At 36.3% G+C, this 18454-nt stretch overlaps 1 protein-coding gene across 4 annotated transcripts in view; it reads left to right on the forward strand.

The window, feature by feature from the left end:
* LRMDA (leucine rich melanocyte differentiation associated) overlaps positions 1–18454 on the forward strand; it is a 661266-nt gene that overhangs the window by 228063 nt on the left and 414749 nt on the right. Inside the window, exon 1 of one of the 4 annotated variants that reach the window (XM_068139882.1) lies at positions 18108–18116. The exons of the other annotated variants lie outside the window; for them this stretch is intronic. Within the exon in view, the coding sequence (XP_067995983.1) occupies positions 18112–18116 (5 nt within the window). The 5' untranslated portion in view covers positions 18108–18111. Of the gene's footprint in view, positions 1–18107; positions 18117–18454 lie in introns of those variants that run through there. 4 annotated transcript variants of the gene reach the window in all.

Genomic DNA, 18454 nt, shown 5'->3' on the forward strand with positions numbered 1-18454 from the left:
TAGAAGAGTGTGGGGAGATTTTTTTCTTCCCTTAAAAAGGATAATTTAGAACTCAAAACTATCTGAAGATTTCTCTCTTCTGCTCTCTCACTACTGGAACAGGTTGCTAATGAGGATTTTTTTTTTCCATTCTTGTGTTTATATTGCAAAAGAAAATACTGCAGAAGGATACATAATGTAATTTTTGACAGTTTTTTAAAGAAGCCAAACACTCTAGGAATGAGTTGTGTGTTGTATGTGGTATATACTTAGGGCTGTGGTGGTATCACAGTAGGCCAAGCTCATTATACAGGCAGCTATGTATATTTCTGTCCCCACCTGACAGTTTGCTCATTTTTCAAAGCTGTTGAGCCATCTTTCTCTGTGCCAGGAGAACTTTATGCCTTTAATCCTTTTCCTTCTTTTATTTTCCCTTTGCGCTTTGAAAGTTCTCTGGACCTTTGTTTCTCTTGGTACCAAGAGTTGAGTTTTGTGCCTCACATTCTCCTCCCCGTGCCAGTACTCTCCCATTTTTTTCACTCTTGCCAAAAGTCCCCAAAGCAATCTCATCCCTTCATCAATCTTTTCTGTTGATTTCTACTCTGAGATCATGTTATGTTTTGTGTTCTTTTTTGCATTCAATGAGTCCTGAAGTATTTCTCAAGTTTTGGTGCTGACAGAATGAGTGACGAGGGCAAGCGTTACAGGCAGAGCAGGGCCTCAAGAAAGAAGGGTGTTTTTAATGTTCATTAGCAATACCATTTCCTCTGTATTGCTGCTTTTATCTGGGAAACCAAAGTGCTTTACATATATTAATACAGCCATATAATACTTCTTTGGAGCAGGTTAGAGTGTGCCCTCTTGACTTCTTGTTTTTGTAATTTAATTTTCTCAACTCATGACATATGAGATTGAAGGCTACATGGAAGGGTGGAAGCAAATTAGATGAGTTAATCTTTGCAAAGTTTAACTAGAATAAATAGTTGGGTTGATTTTAGATGAATTATTGAGAGACATTTAATCAGAATTTGAGTCTGTTAGAGACTGGAATGGGAACTCTTTCAAACTTAAAACATTTGTTTGCTCTAGTGCTCTACTATATAAAATTTATCTAAGAAATAGTAACATGCAATTTAAAAATAGATATATTTATATGGTTATATTCTTGATTAGTTCTGTTATGAGTGTTCTTACATCGTAATGTATGTCTTTTCCAGTTAAGTTTAATCTAATTTTTTGAAGTGTATTAAGTTAGTTTAACCAGGAAGCAACCTTGTTATTACAAAATAACATTCTTAAAGAATTACAGATACAGTTCAGATGTGTCACATCTGAGTAGCCAGGATTAGACCAGACCTTGGATTTTTTGAAGGGTTTGTGTTTTTTTGTCTGTAATTTATCAAATAAATAAATCTATCTCTACCTTATGTAATATGTTAGATGGTGAGCTAATGCTTTTAGAAAGCAGTTAAAATATTGAGCTTGCAGAGCACCAGTTTTGTACTTATCTGGAGGCATCTCTGGGATTTATGTACTTACTGAAGCCTGCCCACAGTAGTGATGAGGTGATCACTAAAAGCTGAAAGTCCTCAAATTCTATCTCAGCAGAATTTCGTGATGGAAAAAGGGGACACATAGGGCAGCTGGACATACAATGCTATACTTATTCTGTGAAATGGATGAATTACATTTTGTGAATGAAAAAGAAAGTTAACACATTCTGTGTGTTAACTGTGTCTGTACCTTCAAGGCAACATATGACAGAATTGATTTGAGAAGTTTAACTATGAAGAAAACTTTATAAAATAGCCATTTGTGCTGAATCTCTCTCAAGAGAACGTGTTGTACTCGTTCCATATATGCTTAGACCATGGATGTCACATTGTCAAGGTTTAGGTGTTATACCCTAGAAATGATTTGTATATTCCACCTAATTCACCATGGTATCCTTCATTTATTGCAGTAATGAAAATTATTTGCTATCTCTGCTTGATGGATATAAAATAACTTTAAAATTTAAAATATAAAATTATCCTACAAGAAATTACTTTTTGGTATCCTAAATATAAAATTATCCTACAAGAAATTACTTTTTGGTATCCTAGTTTTCTCAAATATATCTAAACTTGCTGTGTCACTTCAAACTAGTTAAATGGCCTCTTTTTAAGAGATGGACCAACAATGGCAAAATGTCTCTGCTAAACTTCATTCTTTAAGTATTGTTTTCTTACTGGCACCTAATCGCTTTTCTGGCTGAACTTCTGAGCACCAATCATGTCTGTTGCCCAGTTAAGTCAATGACAGGTGTGTGATCTGTCTGATTTCAGCAGAATACATAGTGCTGACATGTCCTATTTAAAAGAATGTGAAATTGGGTGTGTCTAAAGTAGAGGCTAGTTCTAGCACACACAATATTTATTCTTTGTGTCAATCTTTTATTAGTCAGTGTGAAATATTTGTGTCAGTCTAGTTTCATATAGTGATTTTTTAAAAAATATGGTTGTGCAATAAAACTAGATGAGAACAGAGGCTTTCTGGTTGTTACTAGCAAGCACAACACTGAAGAACTGTTTTTTAAATACATCACACTGTAGTAAGCATTTCAAATATTTTGATTTTCCTTTTATTTTAAGTGGCTGCTGAAGGATTGTAGTATCATTTTCATGAGGAGTATTGCTGAACCTTTTCATATTACTTGTAACATGCTACATAACTTGGAAGTGTGGTAAGCTTTGGATGTAAAATCTTTTTAAAGTGAGTTAATGACATTGGACATCATGTTTAACACAATTGCAAATTTTGTTTCCAAGAATATAAAGAAAGATGTTACTCAGTTTCTCAGATGAAAACGTGGCATAGCAATCAGTGAAAATATGTATACCATTTTAATATATATTTTTTTTAACTATATGAACAGATAGTCATTCCATCTGATGTTATTCTGAGTCTTTTCCATCTTTTCCTGTCAAGTGCTGGGGGCTGTTTGGGCCGTCCTGCCAAATGTTGTGCTTTGACAAGGTTAGTCTAGATTTACAGAAAAATAACATCTGAATTTAGAATGTGAGAGTGGGATTATTTTTATGGGTGTTGCTTTGTGATTATATATCAACAACAAAATGTGGAGAATTAAGAACACATTTATCTTCAACTAACCCATATATGACTTAGTACCCTTGGTTTTATATTGCTGTTAGAAACTTGTGGTTACCTATTTTTTAATTAGTTGTTAAATTGGTGGGAGCAGGTAGACCCCTTGAGGTATGCAAATTTTCACTTTGATCAGGGGGTTCATGGACAGTAGTACTGATCCAGGTAACATTGATACCACTGCTCAGTTTTGGCCTCCATTTTATCTTCATTTTGTTTCCTGGGCCACATCTGATTTGTTACTGCATGCTGCTCAGATCTGTGTTTTTTTTTCAGAAGTGATTAGGAAATCTGACAGGCAGTCTATCTGAAAACATTGTCATGTTCCCTGCATATCCTTCTAGATTTTATGGAGGATTCAGAGCCAAAACCTCTGAAGAACACATCCAAATATTTTCTGTCATTCTCTGACTTTTCCTCTGGTTTTCATCTTTGCTGGAACATTTCAAATGACAGATATGAGGTCTCTTTCATTGCTTTCCTTACATATCTAACTTACCTTGCACTTGTGTTGGGGCCTACCAGGACAGTTGGGTCAGGGTCTGTTTTCCCCAGGGTCTTTACCCCATATTGACTGTTTTTTGTCTTCTATGCTCAGCTGGTCCACATTCACCTCTAGTAACCTGGTGCTTCATCTTTCATTCTCTCCGCTGTCAGAGTATTATTTACAGAATCACATTTGCTTCTGATGTTACTCAGTTGTGTTAATCAGTGTATTGAAAATATATGAGGAGACTGCATTCAAATTACCCTGGACATTCTTAATTTGGTACTTCCTAAACAAGTGCATTATTTGACAGTGTCCATTTTTAGTTTCAACTGTTCGACAGGTCAGTGGCTAACTTCTGAGCTTAAGCAGGAAAACGGAATAGAAAACTCTTTTCATAGAGCCAGCTTTGTCTGTTGTCATTAGGACAAAACACTTGATCTCGGAGTGTCTGGTGTATTTTGTAGGTTCATTTTTTTTGTTGTCTAAACCAGCCAAAACTAATTTGTCATGTATCCTCCTGTTAGGGATGTTTTACTATCTTACTACCAAATCCCAGTACCCAAGGTTCTTTTATTTATTACTTTTCACATTTTCAATATGTCTGGAGGCCTTTGACAAAGCAGCACTACAACTTTTTATAAGATAAAGAACTGGAGGAATATTGGTCACTTATGGAAATGGGCATAAAGAGATTGGTAGAGACTAAAATTAACCTGAGGGGGAAAAAAAAAAACCCAGATTTTCACTTGGTGAAATGTCAACTGTCGTATCAGAGAGAGGGCTCCTAGACAGTCTTCCCTGCACAGTCAGTCTCTATGTAAATATAAGTTAGAAAGCAGTTAAGGGGTGTTGATGATCAGGTCTAATACTGTCATCCAGTTAGATGAAGCCTGTCATGAACAATGAAGTTTTGGAAACCATAAACAGGCAAATTGTAGGTAATATTTTTTTCCCCCTCTGATGCACCAGGCTACATGTATCCACAGTTTGGTTCATGACATGTTTTTTTTTTCTGGGAACAGAGCTGAAGAATGTTTGCGGGTACATGGAGAAAGAGGAGAAGTGCAGTTACAAATACAAGGGAGCAACTTTTTTGAATGATAGAACAAAAGTAGGAAGAGCAGCATTCAGATTGGGGTTGCTTAGCCTGGAGAAGGAGAGGCTGAGGGCAGACCGTATTGCTCTCTACAACTACCTGAAGGGAGGTTGTAGACAGGCAGGGGCTGGTCTCTTCTCCCAGGCAACCATCACCAGAACAAGAGGACAGAGTCTCAAGTTGCACCAGGGGAAGTTTAGACTGGATATTATGAGGAAGCTCTTCATAAAGAGAGTGATTGCCCATTGGAATGAGCTGCCCGGGGAGGTGCTGGAGTCGCCATCATTAGAGGTGTTTAGGAGGAGACTTGATGGGGTGCTTGGTTACATGGTTTAGTTGATTAGGTGGTATTGGATGATAGGTTGGATGTGGTGATCTTGAAGGTCTCTTTCAACCTGTTCAGGCCTGGTCTATTCTATTCTATAACTACCTGTAAGCAGGACAAAACTTAAGGCTTAAGACATAACCTTTGTCAAAATACTGAAATCTTATCCTTAGGTGCTCATCTTTAATAATTTATAAATGACTTAGCATTGTTTTCAGCTGTGATCATCATATTAGTAAAGGTTTAAGGTATTTTAACCCCTCTGCTTCCTTGAGGATGAGAATGAAGCACAATCCCCCATAGTTCACAAGCATTACTGTTCTGTGGAAAAGTATAAACTCAACTTGCAATAGAGGAAGAGATTGTGCGATGTTCTTGCAGACAGCAGAAACAGAGCCCTTCAGATGCTTTGAATTGTTGCATCATTTACATTTTGTTTCTTTGTGATGCTTTTCATAATTTTCATAAAATATACCACACTTGATGCTATTGAGAAGAAATAAAATTTATGTAAGATGAAAACCAGTGCTTTACTGCCAGTGTTTAGCTTTTAGTCTTGATTTGTTATAAAGCTAAGAGACAATTTAACATTCAGGTTGGTGAGAGAGGTAGGATTACCTAAGGGATACTGTTGTTGAGGAGAGTGTAATTTTACTGTCAGATGTGCTTGGACTTATTTTTGTCAGAGTAATTTGCAGTAATTTATGGGTTATTTGTGCTCCGATTTTCTCAAAAGCACTATGATGTGTTTCTTGAGACCTATTGTACAGTTTGAGTTGATGTATGTCTTAGACTGTACCTGCCTTGCAAGTTCTCTAGCTTCCCTTGCCAGTCATAGAAGGGTGCAGTGATATTTGTGTACTTGTTGGGACTACTTACAAAGTAGACTGCTACTTCTAATTCTGACAGAAATGAGTGCTCACAGCGCTCACTGCTATTCTGCATGGGTAAGAGAACTACCATCCTGTTTCTCAGATTCTCTTGTTTATGGAAGTATGGAATTGTACTTGTTGCTTTCAGTATCTTTTTAAAATTCTGTCAAGTGACTATGTTTATAGATTTATCCCAGGAAGTCTAATAAACTGCCTGTATGCATACATGAACTCCCGAGACTGATTGTGATGGCTATGAATCTACGTAGTGCAAAATAAATGTATAGATTTTTAACATTACTTCAATTTTAAGCTAGCAGAAGGTTTGTCCCCTTTGGAAACTATGCTTTGTTACTTAATCAGTCTGTCACTTAAATAAAGATACAGTTTGAATTATTGCAGTTGTATTTTTATGTATTTTGTAGCCATAGTTTTAAATATCTATTGCAAATACACTCTACAATTCCACTAGAAAATTATGTTTTGTGTTTCTGTAATGATCCCCTTGAGGGTTTTTTTGCATAAATCCTTTCTGCTGTTTTCATACATAGACCTGTTTTACAGTAGAGAAAAAAAGCATTTGTAGCAAAAAATGTAAATTAAATTTTTTATATTAAAAAAAGCAGTCTCTGGCATCTGGTTTCTGAAATATGATGATCAGAGACACTCTTTTATAAGAAACTGGTAACTTGTATATTGGAGTTTAAGATTCCTATTAATAACAAAAATATGCAGCTGCTATCAGTTCTTTTGCAGTGTTCTTTGTAGATATCTGGAGAGGAATATTTTCTATATAGCTTATAAATTTGACATGGACAATTTTCTGTTAAGCACAATAATGGATTCTTTGAGTATCTATATCTCAGAGGAGCCTGAACAGACATTTGCTGCAAATTCTACTAAATTTTAGTGATTCCATTTTTATGCAATTCATTTGACTTACTCTGTAGTTCTTTCTTCTGCCTTTTATCCACGTTGGGACACCACAGGAAGCTCTTACTAAACTTTAGCAACAAACTGATTCTTGAAATTCATTATCTCCATTTTACGTTGTACTGATTTGTGGAAGAGTGCAGCATTGCATGGTGACTTCTGATGGCTTTGAGTACATTTTAATCTGTAGTCCATAATTTCATATGATTTTGTTATGGAACCTAATTTACCAATGAGTGCTGCTTTGTGGTAAATTTGCCAGTCAATATCTTTGATTTAAAGTCTTCAGATAATCTTGAAGCTGATACTTATTTTTACTTAAAAATCCTTGAAAAGGCAATAATTTGGAAAGGGTTTGATTACTTTTGTTTATTAAACATTTTGATGCCATCTAAATTGTGTGGAGTCTGAGGAACAGGATAAAGTAGCATTCCTCCGACCAATAATACCAATAGTGTAGGGTTTCATTTGTAAAGTTGCATGTGACCATAATACTCCCAGGCGGAATGAAGTCTGAATTCTGGTAGTTAATCCTCTCATTGCCTAGTTGAATGTTAGCCAATCTAAGCTTAAGGAACTGATGTAACTTAGCATATAAGGTTATTTTGGTGCTTGGTGCCATGGTTCAGTTGATTAGATAACCATTGGATGATAGGTTGGACTTGATGATCTCAAAGGTCTGTTCCAACCTCGTTAATTCTATTCTAGTCTAGTTTATTCTATTGGTCTATGCCAGTATTAATTTCTTTAAACAAAGAGGTTTTAATGGATACTTTTTATCTGCTTTTGTAAGAAATTATTTGGGTTGTTATGTGTGTTGAAGGACTTAAAAAGATTCCTAGGGAGAACAGTTTTTTTCAAATTAGCTTCGCTATTGGAAGTTCTACATGTTTGATTCTGGATCCTCCTACTCACTGAGTTTTAAGTTCTTACTGAATTGTCATGTCTCTTTTTTTGGTCTGTGCATAATTGAGTTTAGAAATTTTTTTTTTATAAACAGAGGATATTTTCATTTGAAATAGAAGTTTTAACCTTCTCCCTTATTTCTTTCCACCCATAATTGTTTCATTATGAGCTATCACAAGGTACATTATCCAAGGAAAACTGTTGTATAGCTTCTTAGAAGGAAGGCAACCTATGGCAAGATACATATTCTTTTCCAGGATCTAATTTTCTCCGTGACCTAATTATTACTAGGGTGACATGAAAGCAATGACCATGATACTTGCCTGTATTTTAGATGTCTGTCTGGCAATAAACATTCTTTGTAATGAAAGTAATGAATACTTTAGAATCTAATAGGCTTCACCTGATCTACCTACTGGCCTTCTTGATCTAACTCTTTGATGAACCCAGACAACCAGTGCAGACCAAAAGCACTCACAAAGGCTCAATCAGTAAAATACTGAAACACTATTAAGCAGTAGTATAATGCCTTCACAAAAATCTCATACTACTAGAAGATGAGCCTGAAAATATCCAAAGGTGTACTGCATCAGTAATCTCTTAAAGAAATGTTTAGGAAAATTCGTCATTTGGATAATCCTTTTAATTTTCTGTGCACTAACTCAAATGAAAATTGTGATTTGCTCCAAATTCAGAGAGGTAACTTATGAAGATGTTCCACATCTGAGAACTTTGTACTAGATTTTATTCTTTATTCATTTATGTTCTTTATATTCAAATTTTCTAATTGATAAGAAAATCTCATGCATTGGCATGCAATGTTATTTACAGTTGAACTCATTCCTAAGATGGCATTTATAGCACCCATATTTTCAGTGAACTATCTATGTTCCTTTAAATACTGGTGTACTTTAGTAGAGGAAAGCTGGAAAATGGAAGGCAGATGTACACTGTGATGTATTGCTGGCCTAGGACCAAAAGATGCCAAGTGTCTCATGTCAAGGCATTGTGTACATCACAGAATCAGTCCCCGAGCTGATCATAGTGGGACTTAGGACATCATTTTCATGAGACGATTAAACTGCTCCTCTTGATGTGAGATAGGACGTCTTTCTGGCATGCTATTGAAACATTGTATTCTGCTGTGTAGTGTTTTGAAACTGCCATACATTTGCATGCACCATTTAGATTTGTGCATGTGAACTTGTATACAGTTTAAATGCATGTAGTATTCCATTTTCTAGTAAAGTTAGCAGTGGAGTGAAAGAAAAATTTTCTGGGCCCATTCTTCACTTAGCTTTTTATTTTTAACAAATGAAAAATACGTAGAGCAGTTGTCATTTGTTAAAGTGTAGCAGAAAGAGCGAAACAGGCCAGTGGATGCTTCATCAAGAACGCTCATTCAGAATGATGAATGTGGCTAAACACACATTTGTTCGTAAAACTTGCAGAGTGGATGAGCATCATTAAGCATGAGGAATAGGTGCAGCACGCTGAGAAGAGAGTGGAGCAAACAGATGTTGTGAATTTTTGCAGACATCCTTCATCCACCAGTCCATCATTAATATGGTTGAAGGTGATCTTTTCTTTTTATTTAATAAGCACAAACAAAGTGTGTGTGCTATAATACTGCTGAACACGCTTCTTTTTTTCTTTTTTTTTTTTTCCAGAGGGAGCAGGGTTTAGATAGAAGGCTACTAAAATGCAGATAGATTTACTGCTTTTGCAGGACAACACGTCAGCCTCCTGAGTTTGCACATGTGGTTTGACATGGCTACTTTCTTTGCTCTTCAAGTCCCTTTATTTGACAAACTTCCCAGTATGAATGTCTGAACATGCAAAGGATGCCCTGAAAATTCTTTTGATCTATGGAATTAACTTTTTGATGGTTTAAATGATAATGCTGATTTGTTGCTTCTCTGTTTGTGTGAGAAAATTCCTTTATCCCTTATCCTTCCAGGAATTCCTCAGTCTTGGATGTTAATTGTAATGTATATCTCTGCATCACATATTAATTCCTGGTGTCCAAAAGCCTTGGAGGGGAGTGCATTTTATCTTTACTATGATATTTTAAAGTTCTTATGAACTTTCTTATGCTTTCTTCTATAATGATGAACTGTTACAATACAGTATCTTCCACATCTTGTTTTAGAAGTAGTTGAAAATTGTTTTGTGATGGAGAGCTACTTTTGTGGTGCTCATTTACATCCATAAAATGTCAGCAAAGTGTTTTTATGTTCAAGTTCAGTTTAATTATTAGTAATTTATGTAAAAATGGTGCAGTCTTTCACATCAATAGGTGTGCTCTTATAGACAAAATGGAGTTTAAATGTTTTCCCATGTATTTGTATGAGCTAGGCATCCCTTGTACTTCTGAAGTTCCTGCCAGGTTCCTGAAAATTTTCCTATGAATGTTTAGCCTTGCACAACAGGTGTGTTCAAGCTATTCCCACGTATGAATTTAGGCAAGTACAGAATGTGTTTACAGGATTACATCTTAAGTGAAAATTGCAGGAAGATGGCATTGAATACAGGGGAAGAGAGACAAAAAACATGGGGAAAAACATGCTTTTCAAGTACAGTGGTCAGTCATATGATTCTCTGTGTAAGTGCTTGCTTAACTTCTAGGAATGCATTCCAGAATGGAAAGGATGCTCTTTATCATGTTTTGCACCAGCAAATTAATTGTAAGGCAAGCAATGCTAATTATCTCTCCACAGGGTAGAAGGCGAGGGGAAAAAGAATAACTTCATAGTCACACTTACTGTAATTTGTGCATCTCCATGTTTTGTAATATTAATTATAATTTTCTTTGTTAAATTTTTGATGGCTTTTGAAGTGTTAGTGAAGATATTGCATAGAAATATTATTATGGAATGTTATGCCAGCCATGTTAAATTTATCTCATTAGGGAGAAACTGAACAATCTTTCATATCTTTTCTGAGGTTAATACAAATAGGTGATTCGTACCAGAGGCAAGGTCTTTAGTGGGAAATCTCAAGAGCCCTTTTTGGTTCTCTAGACTTGCATTTTGCAATATATCACTTCTAAAGCTGCCTTTTTTTTTAAATTTTTTTCCCCAATTTTTCTTCTCTGTCTGCATTTTTATTTTGCAAACTTTTTCTTTTGAAAGATACACAGGGTCTGGTTTTTTATATTATTTTTTATTTTTTTATTGCTTAGTTATGAAACCCCCCCCTATCATGTATTCTTTTCAGCCTGAAGATTTTTGTCATTCAGGAGAGATTGGCTGGTGTCCTTGTTAATAATACCTTTCTGTGCTTTGATTTCAAGTACCTATTATTGCCTAGTCTGATGGCTGGGCGAATCCAGTTGTGCTTAATTGCTTTCCTAAAAAGAGACTTTCACTGCAGTATTGTGGCCACAAGCATGCTTCTTCTGGGAAGGATGTACAAGTACACACTCATCTTTGGTGTGTGAAGAGAAGTGCTTGTAAGCTTGGGGACCAGGAGGAGCAGGGAAGTCATTGTGATCCTGTACTCAGCATTGGTTAGCCACATCTTGAGTACTGTGTCCAGTTCTGGGCCCCTCCATTCAGGAAAGATGTTGACTTGCTGGAACGTGTCCAGAGAAAGGCAACAAAGCTGGTGAGGGGTTTGGAGCACAAGCACCATAAGGAGAGGCTGAGGGAGCTGGGGTTGCTTAGCCTGGAGAAGAGGAGGCTCAGGAAAGACCTTCTTGCTCTCTACAACTACCTGAAGGGAGGTTGTAGCCAGGTGGGGGCTGGTCTCTTCTCCCAGGCAAGCAGCACCAGAACAAGAGGACAGAGTCTCAAGCTGCACCAGGGGAGGTTTAGGCTGGATCTTCGGAAGTTCTTCACAGAAAGAGTGATTGGCCATTGGAATGAGCTGCCCGAGGAGGTGGTGGAGTCACCATCACTGGAGGTGTTTCAGAAGAGACTGGATGGGGTGCTTGGTGCTATGCTTTAGTTGATTAGATGGTGTTGGGTGATAGGTTGGACTTGATGATCTTGGAGGTCTTTTCCAACCTGGTCTGGTCTGTTCTATTCTATGTCAATGACCTGAGTAAAATGTCATGGATTTTGAATGATAACCTGTTTCTAGGAGTTTGCTTTATTAGGCAAAACCTTTGGCAAGTTAGGCTTTTTACAAGCTGTGCATGAATGTGAACCCAGAGGTAGAGAATGAGCCCAATAAACTAAGTGGAGGCAATAGTGATATGTTGGAAATAATGCTTTTTTTACTGGCAGAGTGGTAATATGCAAGATTATTTTCTATTGTGTACCGTTTTAGGAGACTGAAGTAAATTTCGAGGCCAAAAGTAAGAAGGCATGAATTCATTCAGGGCAGCATAGTTACTCTTGCTCTCTTGAACTAAACGACTTGAAGGAACTGAATTGCAGTGGCTCAGGTTGATAAATTTGCTTTAAGTAGATTTTGAATGTTATTGGGAAAATTGACAGAATCTTTTTGTCATCTTTTGTATATCATTTATCCTGTCATTCATGGATGAGTGTCCCATTGTGAGGGGCAAGGTCTGCTTAGACATTCTTGTGATTCTTCTGCCTTTAAATGTTTATATTTAAATGAACTTTAAAGTCAAGTATGTTTGGGTTTTTTTTTTGTAGATAGGTAAAAGTAGCTGGAACCATATTTTCACAAAGCCTCCTGTTCTGAAAATTTAAATCCATATAAATTCAATACCAGTTATATAAGTGTGTATTTTATTTAGTACAAAATTATTTAAAGACAGAACACATTTGTTATTCTATGCTGCCTTGCATGCTTTAACAAGAGCATCTAGCAAGCTACATTGTTTTCACCTCTTCTAATTTCCTTTGCAAATTCTTCTGTTACATAGTGCCTACAACATTTGACAGTTACCCATCAATGAAGTGTTGTGTAATTTACTTTTGCTCTCCCATCTTCTTTTGCTCATTGTTGTTCTCCTGTTGAACAGCTGCATTACTTCTCTGTGGGTCCTAAGACTATAAATTAATAAGCAGTAATCTGATGAGCTGTACCACCTTACATGGTCCTTTGTACTTGTTCCTATACTTCCATTGACCATAGGACATGTGTTTCATTCTCATTATAGTTGAGGATGAATGGTGGACCATATCAGTGACTACCTCATGCCAAAAATTATATAAGAAAAGAAAGGACTCTTAGTTAACTACTTACCATAAAACTCAACAAAAAGGTGTGGCAATTGAAGGGTGAGTATGGAGGCAATAGTGAGCATCTGAAGCTTAAGGTAGTGGGCCTGCAAGCCATCTCAGTCTGTACTGTGGACCTCCTAGGCAGAACTATCTAAATACTGCTTCTGCAAAATCACTTAATACTGAAGTTGTGAATTTGTGGAATAGTCACTTGTTTGTTACAAATGTACCAAAGGTACATGTGATGATCCATTCAATTTTATAGTCTCTGTAAACACAGGCTGCAGTTGATTCTTTATTGAGAGATACACAATAGACTCTTCATAAAGTGAGAAACCTGTAAGGAAGTAAAATTTCTAATGTGGATGGTTATTTTAGCTGTTGGAGCCCACACACGTAATTTTAGTTAGAATTAGTGTAATATGAATGGCATTGTCTATGTCAAATTAGGATGTTTTCTGAGATACTGCATTCTGTATGTCTCTGTTGATTCTTTGTTTGTTTGTTTTGTTTTGAGCTTAAGTTTACAATTAGGTTAATTTTGATTGACTTGAGGGAGAAGAATCCAATATTTGAATTTCATCAAAGTTTGTGTCAAACTACCCACACTGAAACAGTTCTTCAATAAATTTCAAGTGCTGAAATAACAACCAAATAAGAGCTCCTTGAATACTCCCAGGTGTAAGTGTGCCTGTCAAGGCTAAATCCCCTTCCTTATAGATTAACCGTTACCCAGTAACCTGAACTTTTATCAGTAATGTGCAAATTCACAAGGAAACTATTGGAACTGTATAGGTTGACACCAGTCTGAACATTGCATGCCAGCTCCAACATGTGTGATAGAGTAAGATGTGTGTGTATGCATAGTGATAATCTTCCTGCGTGGGTATTGTGTATGCTCCAGCAGCTTTCCCTTCAGTTAAGGGGGTGAGTGCTGGCATGTGCTGATACTGAACTGGGGGGAATTATATGCAAATTGTGACAATGGTGGATCTTTTCTAGCCTAGAGAAAATGCTAGCATGGAAGTTTCCATTCTTAATTCTAGAGTTGCTATTTTTACCCCATAGGGAATGTATCTCAACTTTCAGTGCAAGATTATTTTTGTTTTGTTGAGAGGAATAATGATACTGGCTGACCTGAGAAGAGGTAAGAGAGGACAGATATATTAACTAAAGGTGACTACAAAGTGTTGTGTAAATGCGGGTGAGAAGATTACTGTTCAGTAATAAGAAAACCTTTCAAATTACGGTAAAGGGAATCAAGGATATGCACTGTTACTCTTTCAAAATCAGTATCAGGATATTTAGAGAAGAGGCTATCACTATTATGTTAAATTGTGCTACCTACAACATCAGCTTCTGTCTTTGCTAAAGCTGCCAGTTTTTATAAACAACTGGAGACAGAAAGGGTTTACTAAGAATAATGCTGAAGCCCAAAAGAATCCTGCAGCCTATAAATCTTAATAGCAGTTCTAAGATTCCAATGGGCTGCATGTCTCTTTTACCCAACCTCACTCCATCTTGGCTCCCTTGTGATGACTGCAATTTTCTTGAAACAGAGGCACAGTGACTTGAATTTACTTGTGGCACTATTTGCCTACAAACAGGAATACATGCATATAACCTATGCAAATCAATAAAAGCATGTCAAGACCCCTTAGATCGCAGTACTCTGCTAAAATGCAATTTATCATGCTGCAAATGAGAGTAAGAGACTAGGTAACAAATAGTGTCTGATCATTTAACTAGCACCTGTTGTCATGCATTTGAAAACTGCATTTTTCATTTGACATACAGTAAATTGCATTTTCATATATATTGAGTGGAAGGGGGAACTTGGGGATGTACATATGCAGAATTTTATGAACAATGGAAGTTTTACAGCTGCTTGCTTGAAGAGGTCATATCAGAGTCTAAAAATCTATTTGTTCAGTTGTTGGAAATGTAAAATGTCTCTAGCTGCTTAGAGTGAAAAATATAAAAGTGAAGCTTCAATTCTAATTCATAGCATTGCCAAATGTATAATTCTTTAGAGAATGTCCTTTTAAAAAGAATCTAAGTCAGATAGCAGTTTTCTTGCCTTTTTCTTTCTTTCTCTCTCTCAGTTTTTTTAATTTAATAATGAATTTTATGACTGATTTTGAACAATAACTTCAGATATGTATACATAAGGGAGACCTCTACAGAGTTTGATGATCATACTAGCATGCAAAGGTAAGAGATGAATTTGGGTCTTGAAGCATATACCTTTCCAGAACACCTAGAAAATTTGTTGCTAATATGAAGCTTGTTACTTTTACTGAGATGAATACAGTTTATGGTTTGTGGTGGAACTTGTACAGCATTAAGATGTGGTCTTGAAGACCCAGTGTGTGCCAGTTCTGTGGCAATAAAGATCTTTTCTCCTAGACTAAGTGCTTTGCAAATGCTCATGGATTGTGCTTCTACAGTTGAAGTAAACTAATCTTCAGGCCCTTTTCCCTATATATGTGTTTTTTAATGATACGTAGTTCAATTCTTGGCCTTAGTGAACATATTCCTGTAGGTCTTTTAGTTCAGCACAGAAAATATTATCTCTGTTTTAGCCAGTACATAAGCCACTCCTCACATCTTTGTTTTGTGGTGTTATTCTCTACCCATGAAGGAATATAGTTTATTGGAAAACCAGTGTGGTGGTTTGTGGGGTGTGTGGGTTTTTTTCGTTTTGTTTTGTATAGTTTCACATGACACATTAAATAGGTCTGCCTGAGAATTTCAATCAGGATTTCCATAAATTATATATTACTTTTTGTTTTTTTTTTTGTCAGTCCAAATGAGAGATTCAGGAGACTTCACTTGCTCAATATTTGTAGTGCATTAATTAAACTTCTTTTATGTAATAAGTGTGATGCAAATGCTGCTACGGTCCTGATCTTTTACTGTCTTGCTATTTTCACGTCAGTACTAGTATCCACTGTATTAACTAATTGCTATAAATTAAGGGTTTTTTAAAATCCTATCTGAATGTTGGCCTAGTGCTGGCTATAAAAGGGTTTCTGAAGCATATGAGCCATTTTATATATCTTAGGACATTTGTAAATTTGGCATTCAAGTTGAAAATTTGGAAACAAACAACATTTGAAGAAACGAACCTTCTCTGTTCTCCTGGAGAGAAAACTGTGTACATAAGAATGTGTTCAATAATCTTATATTTTTCTTATGTTTCAATAATCTTGTATGTTAAGGGTTTGGTGTAGACTGAAGATTTCTTAACTTCCTATTAAAAAAACAAAAAAGGCAAAAATAAAGAAAGCATGCCTGTTTGCGGATGTCATTGATTTACATCATTTTTTGTAAAAATTAATTCCTTAGTAGAAAAAAAGTTATCTATTTACTGATATAAATGCATAAATTTGAGCAGCAGGTTTTAGTGTACAGACAGGTTTTAGTAACAAATAGAAATGAATGAATTTTGGTAATTTAGGTGTAAATTCTTTTTTTGAGGAAAATCCTTTCAGTGCTTATTAACAGGAAAGAAAATCCAAGCAGTGTATAGACAAACCTGGTTTGTAATGTTTCAGCTTGATTTTACTAGCAATGAAATGTAAATTGTGTTATGGTGCAGAAAACTATGCCAAGTCATAGGTTTTATTTCAGATCATTAGTATGATGAGCATGTTGTGTTTATGTGAACAAAACACTGATGAACACTAATCTGAATGGCTACTTAGTAATTTCAATCAGTTTGTAATTACTGTTTGGCAACAAAAATACCAATTTTGTCCAATAAACCTGTTAGCTTTGTATAATGATCTTCCTAATTCTTTCCTTCAAGATTCTCATCTTGGCATCATGTGCTAGTACAATTATTCAGCTTTTGCTTTACTAATTTTAATGTCCCAGTGAGTTGACTACTTACTATTGGGAAACTTACAGAAATTATCCTTTGCTTGCAGTAAGGCCTCTGTAGGTGCTATTTAAACAGTGTGGAGATGCTCCAGAAATGAACTTTTTGTTTAACAAAAATTTTTAAAATAATTTAAGAATTTGGAGAAATGGCTGTTAGGAAGGTTACTTCTGTAAAGGGCAGTCTTTAAGGAGGCAGTCTTTAGGCAGTCTTTTAAGTGGATATAAAAGACATTTTGGAATTTCACATTGGTGGTTTGGTTGTTTTTTTTTTTGAGGGAGTGTGATGGTGTTTTGCTTTTCACACTAGCCACTAGAGTGTGCGTGTATGTAAGACCCGTCTGAAGTCCTAGTTTAACCCACGCCTAGCTCGGGAAGGTACATCAGCAGTATGAGAGACTGGATGTGCAGGGGTGTTTTGGGTGGGAGGTTTATATCAACTGCTACTGCCAACCTTGTCTGAGTGATTTTCCTGGGGACAATTTGGGTCAGGCAAGTTCCAGTTGTCCCTGGGTAGGCTTCCGGCCTGTGGGAGGGCAGCTGTGGGCAGAGAGAAGGCTGGGAGAGGAAGAATCTCTCTACGTGCCCAGCCCACATGGCTGTAGGTGAGAAGGTAGTGGCAGGTCTCTTTTGGATGGGCAGGAGAATGAGCACACAGGGATGTCAGCAGCTCAAGCCTGGTTTGCTTCCTTTAATACACAGAGAAGAAAAAGTATGAATTTCTTCTGAAGGGTCATCATTTCTCATCTTTTGATACTGTACCTGTATGTGGGGAAAGAGTAGTGGCAGCAGAGAAAAATACTGACATTGGTCCATTCCTCTGGCTTGAAAGGTGACAGTTTTTCTTCTTGCCCTGTGGCTCTTGAGAGTATGAAGAAGCCTTGGAAATACTTGATTTCACACATTTAAAGTTCAGGTTTATTTAAGGAGGAATGGATGGTATTTTCAGGAAGACTGCCACAAGTGTAAGTAGAGGCCCCAAGGAATCATTGCTTTCTGTGTCTCTCTAGATTAATTTATTTTCCTCCACCTATGCTTACCACTTAAAACTTGGATAAAACAGAGCAAGAGACTGTTGCTGTTTTATGAGAAGGTCCCAAATCATTACTTGGCATGTGGAGGTGCTGTTCTGATAAATTACTAGCTCTGTACTTCACCTGAATTTTAGAAAGATCATGCCCTACGCAAGAAGATCAAAATACACTGAGTAGTTCACACAGGGTGGGGTGTATAGAAAGGCCCCAGCAAATCAGAGGATGAATGGTTATCAAAGTGCAAAGGTTTCAAAATATTGAAATGGACTCTGTTCACCAGGAGTGAAACAGGCAACTATAATGTTGTGAGTTTTTTTCTTCCCCTTTACAGGATTGAATATGATTTCATATGATTACTTTCTGACAAAACTCTAATTTTGTATGTTTACATTTCAGTCAGATCTATTTTCTTATGTCCAGAGTACATTCAAATGGTTTTGAAATGAGAAATGTGCCAACTAGAGTTGTTTTGGCATCAAGAGTTCCATTTAGTCAATAAAGAAAAATAGATTTAAAAAAAATAAAAAGTATCTGAATTGTTTGCAGAGGGAAAGGAAAATACATATTTTAAATATTTTGACATAGTAGGTCAGATGGAAAGTGTTTCATTCTATTGTTTCAATGTTTCATATTTATTTTCTCT

This window comes from Melanerpes formicivorus, unplaced genomic scaffold (genome assembly GCF_026170545.1).
Source record: "Melanerpes formicivorus ecotype bairdi unplaced genomic scaffold, bMelFor1.0.p_v2 SCAF_6, whole genome shotgun sequence".
NCBI classification, from domain to species: Eukaryota; Metazoa; Chordata; class Aves; order Piciformes; family Picidae; genus Melanerpes; species Melanerpes formicivorus.